Raw genomic sequence first — 12,291 nt, 5'->3', positions numbered from 1 at the left:
CCCGTCAGATTCAGATCTGGCATGGTCCAGGTCATCTTCCTCGCGGATCTGGGGAAGATGGCGGAGTCCCTGCCCAGCGGTTGGTCGATCACTGCTGCAAAGCCCACGGCTGCCCGAGGCCTTGGGATCGACCTGCTGATGGGCGTCTTTTCTGCAGATGCAATGTTACATCAATCCCTTGACTCTGTGTGAAATATCCATGTGACTTTTCTCACATCTATGGCAAGAGCAACGTTCAGATGGTCCTTGTGTCCACCCCTTACGGTCTCGGGAGGTAATTAATCCTACTGCCTAATCGGCAACACCCACGCGCATGCAAGGTATGCCGCCGCGTCCGCCGCAACCCTGCCAAGAGGATTCAACTTGTCCGAATATAGAGTATGCTGTGATGGGCATGTCTGTTTACCTTCCTTTCTCAGCTGAGGCCGACACGGCTCGGCTCGGATGTTGGGCTCCAATCTGCTGTCATCAAAGCCAGCGGCGAGCAGCGGCGAGCAACGTCCTCTTTGGCGTTGGCGTTTATGCCTATGCGTCTCTAACTGCAAATGGGTGATTGGGCAGAAACTTGTGGCCGGCTGCTGAACATCCAGGCCACCAAGTTCGGCTCGTTCTTGGATCTGGGCAACTACCCACACCTGAGAGAAACATGGACAGTCTTTTAGGAGCGCAACATGTTAGGTTGCCTCTGTGAAGCCCGACGTAAGGGGCCTCAGGGGTTTCATGGTTAGAAAGACATGAACAGTGCAAAAGACTAGAGAGTAAGTAAAAGAATGGATCCCAGAGTCCACTACTAACACTCCCCATGACTCGAATCCCAAATTCACTTGTCCACGCCGTGATCGTGTCCCGTCTGTCTCCTCTGGCAGAATATCTAAACTGAGAATTCCAGACGGACTTTTGAAGTCAGCCACTTTGCAACAATACAATACAGATGTCTTCAGACCCCTTTAAGATTTGGGCTTACTGTACGTGGGCTGGGATACGAGCAAAGTTTCCTAGGCGCCTGGAGTGGAGACACTCGAGGGCACAAGTACGGTACGACCCGCGCCAACAATCCTTTCGCGACGCATAATAAGGCATCGCAAAGTTGTTGCTGCTAAATCTCGCATGGTACTTTACGAAGACCACGATTACAATCCTGCATTACTACCGGTCATGCCGGCAGGATGCACGCGGGAAAGCGATTGTCCAGCTACTTGGCCTGAGAGAGCAGTCAAACTCGCGACATGGGTGTCCTAAAGTTGCGATTGGTAATTGATCCGGTCCGCCTCAGTATTTCCACCCCAGTTGTCCCTCCCTCGCTGCTGCCGCTGATGCTGTCGCACCGCTGCTTGATATATTCGACCTTGCTGCGTCAGACTCTCGAATGACTGGTGGTTTTCTATCATAACTAATGTCCACTTTCGAGATTGCTTACCAAACCTCAAGAGGTGGGGACAGTCGATAGGTGAAGAGAAATTGTCCGTAACGAAGACACGCGACAGGGGGGTAAACCTTGAGCGCTGATCCATCTTCTGGCAGCTGCAATTACCGTTGCCTCCCAGCTTATCTAGAGCAGTTGCCATCAGATGGCCAGCGAGCGTGTTCAGCTTTGAGAAATGAGTTCTTCCTCTACTCAGAGTAGTATAGCAAGCAAAGGAGACATGACTACGGCACTTGTGACACTGGAAAAGCGTGTGGTCAAACCCCCTACTCAGTGGACTCCTCGAGTCTCGTAAAAATCCATGACGATACCCGAAGGCCCCGTAAGAAAATCTGCAGGGAGCTTCAGAAGATTCTCAAACATGAATTGTCCCCAGGAAAACTCATAATCATAGATTCCACAATCACCTTTCCGCATCCATATCTCATGGGCCTGTTTATGACGAGAAGGGCCAGCACGCATCAAGCATCAAAGACTGAGCGCCGATGATTCCCGCCGAGGAATGCACAATGTCAGTGAGCACCTTTCGAGGAAATGCTGGAGCGGTCTTGCCACGGAAACATGCCTGAAATCCAGCGATGAAAAGGGCTCTTTTCTTTTCATCTTGAAAATGAAGTGCTGACTTCTCTCCACTGACCGTATGACAAGGTGGTTGCTCTTGTCCAAGCAAAGAGATGCCTGTTATGCTTGTCCCCAACATTTGATCCCCAACGCCCCATAACTTCCAGATGGGAAGGACCAAGAATCAATGGATTACACATCGTCTGTGCAAGTCAGGAGGAACCTCATTGTTATCTAGCCGCCGCGACATCTCCTAGTCCTCAAATAAACGCCCTGCAGCGTCATTGCTCGCCTGTACTGCTTTTGTCTTCAGTGTGCTACGTAAATGAATCTTGACAGAGAATTCTCGAAAGTTTCCGAGGCATTTTTTCTTTGGCCGAATTTTGCTCATTGTTCGCTGTGTACTCTGTCTCCATGGATGCATTAGAATCTCTCGAGTTTGCAATGGGAGAAATGCTTCAGCTTAATCACCCTACGCGAGACTGTATATTGCGTTATCTCTGTTGTTCTGTTGCTCTAGCCCAAGATCATGCTGCCGCTGCTATCTCTGGTCTTTTCACGCCGAGCCCTTTTACTGGAAGCGCACTTGGCTTCTTCAGGCTGACCAGACAGAGAGTTGTTTCAGGAATTGGCTTTCTTATACTCTGCCCACTTTTGTATGTCTTTTCTCTTATTCCTCACACTGTAATCAGTGAATACGGAATTGGTGACTAGCAAGCAACTCACTTGTTTATCTGATATTTGGCTGTTCAAGCTCACTCCTAGAAGATTAGGATTGATAGCTTGCAAGAATCCCGCAGGTTGACAAGGACTCTACTGTGCGTAGAAAGGGTTCAAAGGGACAGGACAGAGGGAAATTACATGGACACCATATCACACGCTATGGTATAAGACATTGAAGGTAATAGGGTGGATATTGACACCAGCAGAATCATCCCATACAGATTTATCGCATAGAAGGATATCCTACAGGAAAGAGTGTATACTGATCGAGCCAAATACGTATATTTGAAATATCCGAGGGCTATACCATGCAGCCGATGATATCCAATTTACCAATCCAACTTTAGACCTCAAAGCAACGGACATATGAGAATTGTTATAAAGCAGAAATAGGTCTAGAGAATGGACCAGCTTGTTACCCTTTGAGTCACAACTTTAGCCCGAGCCTCATACTTTTTGCAAGCAGAGGGATGAATGCTGGGCTGGTGGGACAGACTATCCATATCGATCCCGTGCGCTTTGAGAGTAGCTCTTCAGAGCGTCCATGTGGATTTTGAAGTTGTGGCATGTCAGTCAGAGTGAATCATTAACTGAGAGACTCATGTGGTCAGTCGCATAGGCATGTAGTGCAAATCTATGCTACCATCAACCATGTTGGTTCTCCTGGCCGGCTGCGGCTGGCCGGGTCCGTTCCCGGCTGGTCTAGGCTGTGGTGCTTAGTGCTAGGCACTGTAGCATAGTGGAGCCCCACTCGATGACGAGCGTTGATGACCCGAACCGCCGCGGCGTAAAACTTTAGACCATCAAACCGTCTCCGAGCCGGCGCGCTCTCTTTCCTTATCCCGACATCAACTTGCTCGACGCTCTTGCATCATGGACGTCTCTCTCCAAAACACACAGCAATGATCATGAGTCGCAGCACATGCACGATTACCGACAGCTAGTCTCTGGCCTCCCAACCCCCCGAGCCATCCCGCCGCAATGGCTTCGGGAGCAGCAGCTCGTAGAGCTTACAAAGCTCTTGAGCTGCTCCCATCACCATCTCTCGCCCGCGGCGCCAGCCTAGATCTCCCTCTCGCCCCGCCAACTCTCGCTGTACCGATATCGAACCTCGCTCGTCCGCTTTCACGTCGAACGCTGGCTTTCACCGCTCCTGCGCGCCATTTCTCTTGCGGCCGATCGCTCCTCGCCTCCTCACCCTCACCCTCGCCCGCGCCCCCGGGCATCGCGGCACAGGTTTTTGGCAGGGCATTCGCAGTCCGCACGCCATGGATAGTTCAAGGAACATCATCATGGGGGATCACACGGGGTTTCTCGACGGCCACTGTACTATGGCAACAGCCCCGCGAGAGGGCAAGCGTCACGTCAACTCAAGCGAAGCAGGAAGTTGTTGAGAAAGAGCATGAGGGCGAGCAGAACAAAGAGCTTTCCCAGCAGGAGAAGAGCCCCGACCAGCATGGATTCCAGCAGAGTGAGCGTGCCAAACAAGCTGCTCAGGTCAATATGAGGGCGCGACTGTCAAAGGAGGGCAAAAGCTCGACCCAGGGCGGCTGGGCCGAGATCTTGCGGCTCATCAAGATCGCCAGACCTGAGGTCAAGTGGCTCGGGATATCTTGCGTCTTCCTCCTGATCTCCTCGGCAGTGACTATGTCCATTCCCTTTTCGGTCGGCCGAATATTGGACATCGCGACATCGAGCAAGGATGCGCCCACTGTTCTGGGCCTATCCTTGACCCAGTTCTTTCTTGGTTTCGCTGCATTTATGACACTCGGTGCTGTGGCGAACTTCGGCCGCGTGGTCCTTCTGCGAATTGTGGGTGAGAGAGTCGTCGCGAGGCTCAGAACCCAACTGTACCGGAGAACATATGTCCAGGACGCCGAATTCTTTGATGCCAACCGCGTGGGCGACTTGATATCGCGGTTGAGCTCGGACACAGTTATTGTCGGCAAGAGCATCACCCAGAATATCTCGGACGGTCTCCGCGCCATCGTGAGCGGTGCAACCGGGTTCTGCGCCATGGCATGGCTGAGCCCTCAACTGACCTCGGTCATCCTGCTAATGTTTCCCCCGATCGCTGTCGGAGCTTTCTTCTATGGACGAACCATACGCAACATCAGCCGGCAGATCCAAAAGAATCTCGGCACTCTGACAAAGATTGCAGAGGAGCGCCTGGGCAACATCAAGACCAGCCAAGCATTCGCCGGCGAGATCCAGGAGATCGGTCGCTACAACCATCAGGTGCGGAAGATCTTTGCCCTCGGTCGGCGCGAGTCAATTATAGCGGCTACTTTCTACGGGTCTACAGGCTGGGCTGGAAACATGACAATACTGGCCTTGCTCATTGTAGGCGGCAATCTTGTGAGATCAGGAGCGATGTCACTCGGTGACTTGACGTCTTTCATGATGTACACCGTCTTCGCAGGATCTAGTCTCTTTGGTGTATCTGGTTTCTACTCGGAACTCATGAAAGGAGTCGGTGCGGCCTCGCGGCTCTTCGAGTTGCAAGATAGGCACCCTACAATCCCGGCCACTGTGGGAAAGAAGGTCGTCTCAGCGCAAGGGCCTATCAAATTCACCGACGTCAGCTTCGCCTATCCCACCAGGCCAGCCGTCACCATCTTCAATGGCCTGAATTTCGAGATCCCGTCTGGCTCCAACGTTTGTATCGTGGGCCCATCTGGTGGTGGCAAGTCGACTGTGGGCTCTCTGCTTCTCCGCTTCTATAATCCAACCAAGGGTACAATCACCATCAACGGTGTAGACATCAACGACATGAATGTCAAATCTTTGCGACGACGTATCGGCATGGTCGCACAGGAACCTGTCTTATTTTCTGGTACTGTGGCTGAGAACATCGCGTACGGAAAACCCCAGGCAACGCGTGCGGAAATTGTTGCTGCCGCGAGAAAAGCCAACTGCGGGTTCATCAGCGACTTTCCCGACGGCCTCGAGACACAAGTAGGCGCTCGAGGTGCCCAGCTGTCCGGAGGCCAAAAGCAAAGACTGGCCATTGCTGTAAGTCCTGACCATGACCCTATTCCCCCATCTTTCGTGAGACACGGTGCAAAGAGTCGTAGAACTTAACAGTGGTCTTGAAACAACCCCCCTACCTGGCAGATTTGCTGACAGAAAGTTGAATAGCGCGCTTTGCTCAAGGATCCTGATATCCTGATCCTCGACGAGGCCACAAGTGCCCTGGATGCAGAGTCTGAAACTCTCGTCAACGCAGCGCTCGGAGAACTCTTGAAGGGGCGCAACACGACCATTTCTATTGCTCACCGGCTGTCCACCATTAAACGGTCTGACCAAATCATCGTCCTCTCAAGCGAGGGTGTTGTCGCCGAGATTGGCAGCTATGCCAAGCTGAGCGCAGATCCAGAGAGCGCCTTCAGCAAATTAATGGAGTACCAGATGCATGGCGGCGAGCCGCCCGCAGGTCTGCGCCCGCCCAGGATAGAGGAGCACATCACTGAGGCTGAGGAGAACGAGGCAGACTTGATGGAGGAGGAAGAAGAAGAAGCAGATCTTCCAGAGCGAGAGGAGGAGCTCAAGGAAGAGGACAAGCAGAAGAGGGACTAGTTGACCTGGCGGAAGACTCAGGACAGCCGGAGGTTTGTTTTGAAATGGAATTACTAGGGGCATAAATCTCATTTGGAAAAGACAGTGTCAGATACACCTTACGCATCGCATGTACTTATACTTATCTATACAGTGGACAACGTCCCACTCTGACACTGATGTGGCACCATCGCTGGGTGCATAATAAAAGTCATTATATGCATGTTACCTGCTCTCTACAAGTGCCTGAAAAGAAACACGTCTAATTTCACACAAGGAGAGAATATATGAGATCCAATGCCTCTGCTCACTGAAGAGCAAATGGCCAAGAGACCATGCTTCTAAGTCAAATTTCATTGAGATACAGGGAAGGCCAATAAGTTTGTGGATAAAGTGCGGGACTATACAGCTGAACGATTGAAAGGTAATATCCATGTTATCTAAACAATTCCAATGAACACAAATAATTGCATTTGACTGAAAATCGACACTCCTTCCTGCCCATCAAGAGATTGCCTACTCTCCACGCAGTTACAGCAGCTTCCTATCTCACTGGAGAGGTGAAAGTGCCCTGGGAAGTATCATCACTGGACCAGTATGGTAGACATTATAGGCCCTTGCCTGAATTGTACGGTGGCCAAGAACAGCACCATGTAGTGAAATTTGTAGTATCAGACACCTTGTGTGACCTGCTGACACTGACTAACAGCCCTTGACAACCGACGGAGGAGGTATAGCATGTGCAAGATATGAATCGTATATCAAGCAAACCAGCAAACCGAACCTTATGTACGAAATTGTATGTGACCAGCCTGCTATCGCACCTCTTGGTGCATAGAATAGAAACGCACATAATTGGACACACTTGTGGATCTGCCTTCATCGGTGACCGCAGCCTGTAGAATCAGGAGGTGGGATATGCCTATCAATGAGTAGCCAGGCTGGATGGATAAATCAGTGGTGTCGTTGGTCCTCTGGAAGCACAGAATAATAGTATGCAGGCAAATTTTATGCTTCTGTTCATGATATTGGCATGAGGTAGAGCCGAGCCCTGGGCTCGATTGCATCATTGACTGGCTCATGTAATTCCACCAATTTTGGACTATTTGAGAATATCTTCAGCAAGACGGCATATTAATTCTAATTGATAATATTGAGACAGCTGTCCAACTTGGCTCAGCCAACTCTCAAGCTGAACAGCTTTTCGACCGATCAAAAAAGCGGTGACGCAGCAAGTGGTCCATATAAGAGCCGCGATCTGATATGTACTGCACCATGCCGGTTCCTTCCACAAGCTGTAAATGACCGTGCAGACTTCGCGAGTAAAACGAACTGGGTTCCTTGTAGATGCTGCTACCCATCATCCTGGAGAATATCCTGCAAAGTCCTGTATCGTTGCCGTTGGTCGCTACATGGTTGACCGTGTTCGCTCGAATCAAAGGGGAATGATCCACAACGGGCTACCTTCCAGCAGTGAGCACCGAATAAGTGATAAGAAGGTCTTTGCGGTGAGAGGTCATAGTGACGAGTTATCAGTGTAGTGAGATTGATGTATAAGATTCAAATGTGGTATTATGCGGCTGAAAACAACGTCAATGTAAGACGCCCGATGTAGACCTAATGATGGGGAAATGTCCACACGGCCCGAGAGACCCCGATGGGAGCCCGAAGTCAAGATCCTCTGTCGCCAAATGATTACTTGGGTGGCTACAATTTTCACTGTCGCGTCGAGTTCCCTGAGAGGGATTGGTCACCTATGGAGCCTCATTGGCGGATCATCTCGTCGATGTTTGGGTCGATCCCATCCTCACCGAGATCCGGAATTTCGTCTGCAGAATCAAGCTTTCGTCTCTTGTTCGATCCGCTCGATCCATTCGTGGCGACGGGCACAGCCGAGTACTGAGAAGCCAGACTCGAGAGTGTCTCAAGACCTGTAGGCTGCTGAGCTTGAGCATTAGCAGAGTCTTGTGCAGGCAAAGGTTCAAAGGAATCTGTCCCTTGAGCGTTGTAGATGTCGGTGTCGTCTTCAATAGGCGGTGGCGTTAAGGCCTCGACCTCGGGTCTGTCGGGCTCAGGCACGGGACTAGCCGATTGACCATCACGGTTGGCTGGGGCTTGGTCGGCCAGACCTCGCATGATTGCCATCTCAACATCAGCCTTTTTCTGCTCGATAGTGGTTTTCCTCTCGGCGAGTTCTGCCAACTGCCTCTGCTCGGTCTCCAGGCTGGCCTTGTTCGTACCGAGCAGCTTCTCGAGGGCCCCGATGAGCTCCGTCCTTGCCTTGACACACTCAGCAACGGCGCCCTCGGCAGTGGCGAGGGTTTTCAGCAAGCCGTTCAGACGGGCTGCATAAACGGGCGCAGATGGTGTTGGCTGCTTCGGGTCTGTGTTCTTGGCGTATTCTTGCTCGGCGCTGGTCGTCTTTGCCTTCAGGGAAAGTGCCAACTTAGACACACTCTGTGCTGATGTGACCAGTGGTGCAAGTTCCGATGGCACAGCTGGGCCGCCAATGCTAGAGTTGCTCAGCCCGCTCTTACCGGCGCCCCTGGCCTTGTCCAGCTCTAATGGTCACGTCAGAATCAATTCAGATAGGGGACTTCAGTCATGACTCACCTTCGATGCGAGATTCAATAGCAGCCTGGATGGGGAGTTCGAATACTCCACGGTCCCTCCAAACTTCGACAACCCGGCGGACCTTGTTCTGGACATCAGGAGTGGCTCCCTTGTACGCAACAGAGGCAGCCTCAGCGATTATCGGTGCGAATGCCAGAGGGAAGTCATCCTTGTGCCGGGCTTTTGACTGCTGGGTGACCTCTGCTCAAGACAGTCAGTCGTGTTTGCACCCCTCGCAGGGTCTTGCGTTGAGGCTGTTTTAGGGAGGCAGCATTGACTGAGAACTCACCATTCGCAAGATAAATCAGATTGAGCCGACGAGTGCTCGGAGACTCCTTAAGCTTCTGGAGCCATATCTGGACAGTCCGGTCTGCATGCCGCCTTGACGGGGATGGATTAGAATGGTAGACATAATGGGAAAGGCCGTGGCTTCGTACTTATGGAACATGATCCATTGGGCTGCAGTTGCAATGCTGTCATGACTCTCATTGAGGGCAGAGAGACGAGCCAGCACGGCATCATCGTTGTAAGCCATCTCTGCTGCTTGCTCTTGCTGCTGCTCTGCTAGGCGCTAGAAAGGGCGGATCCAAATGGGGCGGTGGCAGACGGGCTATGTCTTGTTGGGCTTGTTGGACCGCGTTGATGGTCAAATTGGGTTTAAGTTGTTGCGAGTCGTCGGGGAGATTATGAGTCTCCTGCTTTGTCGATGCCCTTGTGAAAGATGTGATGGCAAGCTCAGAGTGCAGGGGAGAGAAGACGAGGTGAAATCAATAACGAGGCGCCTGCTTTGGATGCAGCTTGCAGGAGGACTACTCAATTTCCAAGGACTAAAGGAGCTCACTTTGAGTCAGGCTGGTCCTGAACCAATCCCTCAGACCCGGAATGCTGCTTCTACGATAATGTTGACTTGCCGCCCTCTGATGATGGAGTTTGCGAGGATGATTCAGAGCAGGTTGGAGAGTGTTTGCATTGCAATTCAAGCGACTAAAAGCTCCATGTTTGTCGAATCTGGCCTCGTGACGCTAGTCCAAAATTGGCAAGGCGTAATTTTCCCAGCGACCCTGCGCTGTCCAAGTTGCCGTAGTACCGCCGCCAGACCTGCCTACCTGCTTGTGAACAGTGGGCCCAGAGCACTTTAGGCCAGCTAGGAAAGTGCCATCCATGCCTGAGCACATGCGCTCTAGAAGCAACACATCGACTTGAGCCTCCTATCCGTCCTGTCACCTCCCATCCCATCATACCATATCACCCCAACCAACAAGACAGCAATTCCATGCTACTTGTTTCTTCAAGCTAGCTAGGACCTCCTTCTGCTGAATACCCACCTGTCCACCACCTATCCATCTCCACCTTTCCTTTCCTTTTCCAGAACAGTGTCAACATGGCAGACCGATTCCCGTCCCTCGAGGACTTCGACTCTGGAGGTGAGCTCACACCGTGTTCTCTCGGACCTCGCCTCAGTTTCGCTTATTCTGACTGCATGCAGCACAAACCGACATCCAGGACCCTTCCGCCGACCCTTCTGCCGATGATTTCCTTGCCAGAGAGAAGGCAATCCTTGGCGACGATGCAGACAAGTTCGCGACCGTAGAGGATGGTGACGCTTTCGACACTGGTGACGACGATCTGCTAGGTGGTGGCGGCGGCGAGACAGCTCAGTTTGAGCAGCAGTTCCCCGATCTCTCAGGCCCCAATGAGGTTCGTCCATTCTTTGCTTATTTGCTATCAGCGTCAGCACCGAGACCTGACGATACAATGCGATGCCACAGTTAGTAGCACCCGGCGGCAACATCACTTCTACCGGCCCATCTGTCAGCTACAACTCGGGCTTCGCAGCCTACGCCGAGGAGGAAGAAGAGCCCGAGGTGATCAAGGAGTGGCGGGAGAAGCGCGACGCGGGCAACGCCAAGCGAGCAGAGCAGTTTGCGCGACAGCGCGAAGAGACGGTCGCTGAGGCACAGCGCAATATCGACGACTTCTATGAAAACTACAACAACAAGAAGGAGAAGCAGGTTGCCGCGACCCGCAAGGATGCCGAGCAGTTCCTGGCCTCCCGTGAGGATACGACCTCTGGCGGCACCAGCTGGGAGCGCGTTGCCAAGATCGTGGACGTCAGCGGGAAGGGCGCAAAGGGCGGTGCTTCTGGCTCAGGCAAGGAGCGCTTCCGTGAGCTGTTGACGAGTCTGCGCAAGGACGAGAAGGCTCCAGGTGCCACGGGCGTAAGTAACACCCCAAGCAACGACATTGGCTTTTCCGGGCTGCCCTAGGCGCCCATTCTTGACTCTCAACCGAGCCTCAGAAGCCTGGAGGCGCACAGTGAACTTCGGACAGCCTGTCTCGCTTTATCATTTTGAAGAACATAAGTTACTAACTCTAGAGAATGCAGTACTAGTCGTTGTGCTCGTCATTGTCGACCTCTACGTCATTGCCGCCAAACTCGCCAGCAGTTTTGCACGTTCAGGAGGATTCCAATGGTAGCCTGATTTGAACGGTATGGGCACATGAACACCCATTTACAAACGATTTCAACGACAGGCTGTGATTTACTGTACTTTAGAGAGCCATGATCCTGAGGTTTTGGGAGGAGAGGGGGCAGCTTTTTGGCAGACCTGGCACAGATGAGCAGCTTCCCATGTCTTGGCCAAGGGTGGCCCAGAAGCGGTAACGGAGGCATTCACAGCTGGAAATGGGGCCAATGAAAAGAAATGTTAGGCGTAACCACCACATCTAATACCGCTTTGCGGCGCTTCTCTGCATTTCTCTCGTACTGTCCCGTCCATTCTATTGACACAAACCTCCCCTGTACCCCCTTGAAGCCGCCCCAGGAAGGACTAGTCCTTGCCGAACCAGGTGTTGTGGCCCAGAACCTTGCGGCCCATCGCGTACATCATAGCTGTAACCGTCGTATCAGTGAAAATGCTCTCGTCTTGCGTGCGATGGACTTCGACATACCGCCAGAGGTTCCCCACATGATCCATACGAAAGGCACGTACATGACGGTGCTTCGGGGGTTCTGCGAGAAAACAGTTCTTAGCGAGCGCTCCTTCCAACTAAGAGCTATCCCATGTCCATCTCTCGATCTTGCTTTCCGGCCTGTCTATGCATGTCTATCGGGGGGAGTCTCACGATTCGCCAGACACGGGTGTGGGCTCGGTAGGCAGCCTGGTAGGCGCGCTGGTGCTCGGGGACCTTGTTTGGGGCGTTGACGAAGCCGCTGTGCGCAAAAAGGAGTCAGCCTTGGGGTACTCGGTGGGAAGCATCACGACGCAGTTGAATGCCGGGTTGAGCCGGAACGAGCCATTGGCCGCCGCGCGGGCGGTCTTTGGCACAGCTGGCGACGGCGTGGACAATTGTGTGGACCCGGGAAAAGACATACGCCATTTTGAATGATTTGGTTGCGGGCTGAGGGGAGA

General features: G+C 52.4%; 4 protein-coding genes across 4 annotated transcripts; 2 read left to right on the top strand and 2 right to left on the bottom strand.

Moving 5' to 3' along the window:
• Positions 1-3,688: 3,688 nt before the first annotated feature.
• J7T55_001821 (ATP-dependent permease MDL2) lies at positions 3,689-6,286 on the top strand (the record flags this gene model as incomplete). The annotated part of the gene is made up of 2 exons (XM_053142724.1): positions 3,689-5,722; positions 5,849-6,286. The coding sequence occupies 2 exons, from the start codon at positions 3,689-3,691 to the stop codon at positions 6,284-6,286; spliced, it is 2,472 nt and encodes an 823-aa protein (XP_052994275.1).
• A 1,743-nt stretch (positions 6,287-8,029) lies between these two features.
• Positions 8,030-9,413, bottom strand: J7T55_001820 (uncharacterized protein; the record flags this gene model as incomplete). Its single annotated transcript, XM_053142723.1, has 4 exons — positions 8,030-8,826; positions 8,879-9,079; positions 9,168-9,259; positions 9,316-9,413. The coding sequence occupies 4 exons, from the start codon at positions 9,411-9,413 to the stop codon at positions 8,030-8,032; spliced, it is 1,188 nt and encodes a 395-aa protein (XP_052994274.1).
• Positions 9,414-10,259: 846 nt separating this feature from the next.
• On the top strand, positions 10,260-11,145 carry J7T55_001819 (clathrin light chain; the record flags this gene model as incomplete). Its single annotated transcript, XM_053142722.1, has 3 exons — positions 10,260-10,302; positions 10,365-10,576; positions 10,648-11,145. 3 exons carry the CDS (start codon positions 10,260-10,262, stop codon positions 11,143-11,145), a joined length of 753 nt encoding a protein of 250 aa, XP_052994273.1.
• Positions 11,146-11,709: 564 nt separating this feature from the next.
• On the bottom strand, positions 11,710-12,259 carry J7T55_001818 (uncharacterized protein; the record flags this gene model as incomplete). The annotated part of the gene is made up of 4 exons (XM_053142721.1): positions 11,710-11,771; positions 11,831-11,891; positions 12,005-12,092; positions 12,255-12,259. The coding sequence occupies 4 exons, from the start codon at positions 12,257-12,259 to the stop codon at positions 11,710-11,712; spliced, it is 216 nt and encodes a 71-aa protein (XP_052994272.1).
• Positions 12,260-12,291: the final 32 nt, after the last annotated feature.

Source organism: Diaporthe amygdali (assembly GCF_026229845.1).
Source record: "Diaporthe amygdali strain CAA958 chromosome Unknown NODE_12_length_1037015_cov_66_201586, whole genome shotgun sequence".
Lineage (NCBI taxonomy): Eukaryota > Fungi > Ascomycota > Sordariomycetes > Diaporthales > Diaporthaceae > Diaporthe > Diaporthe amygdali.
Note: the sequence above shows the minus strand (reverse complement) of the source record. Positions and strands in the feature narration are given on the sequence as shown.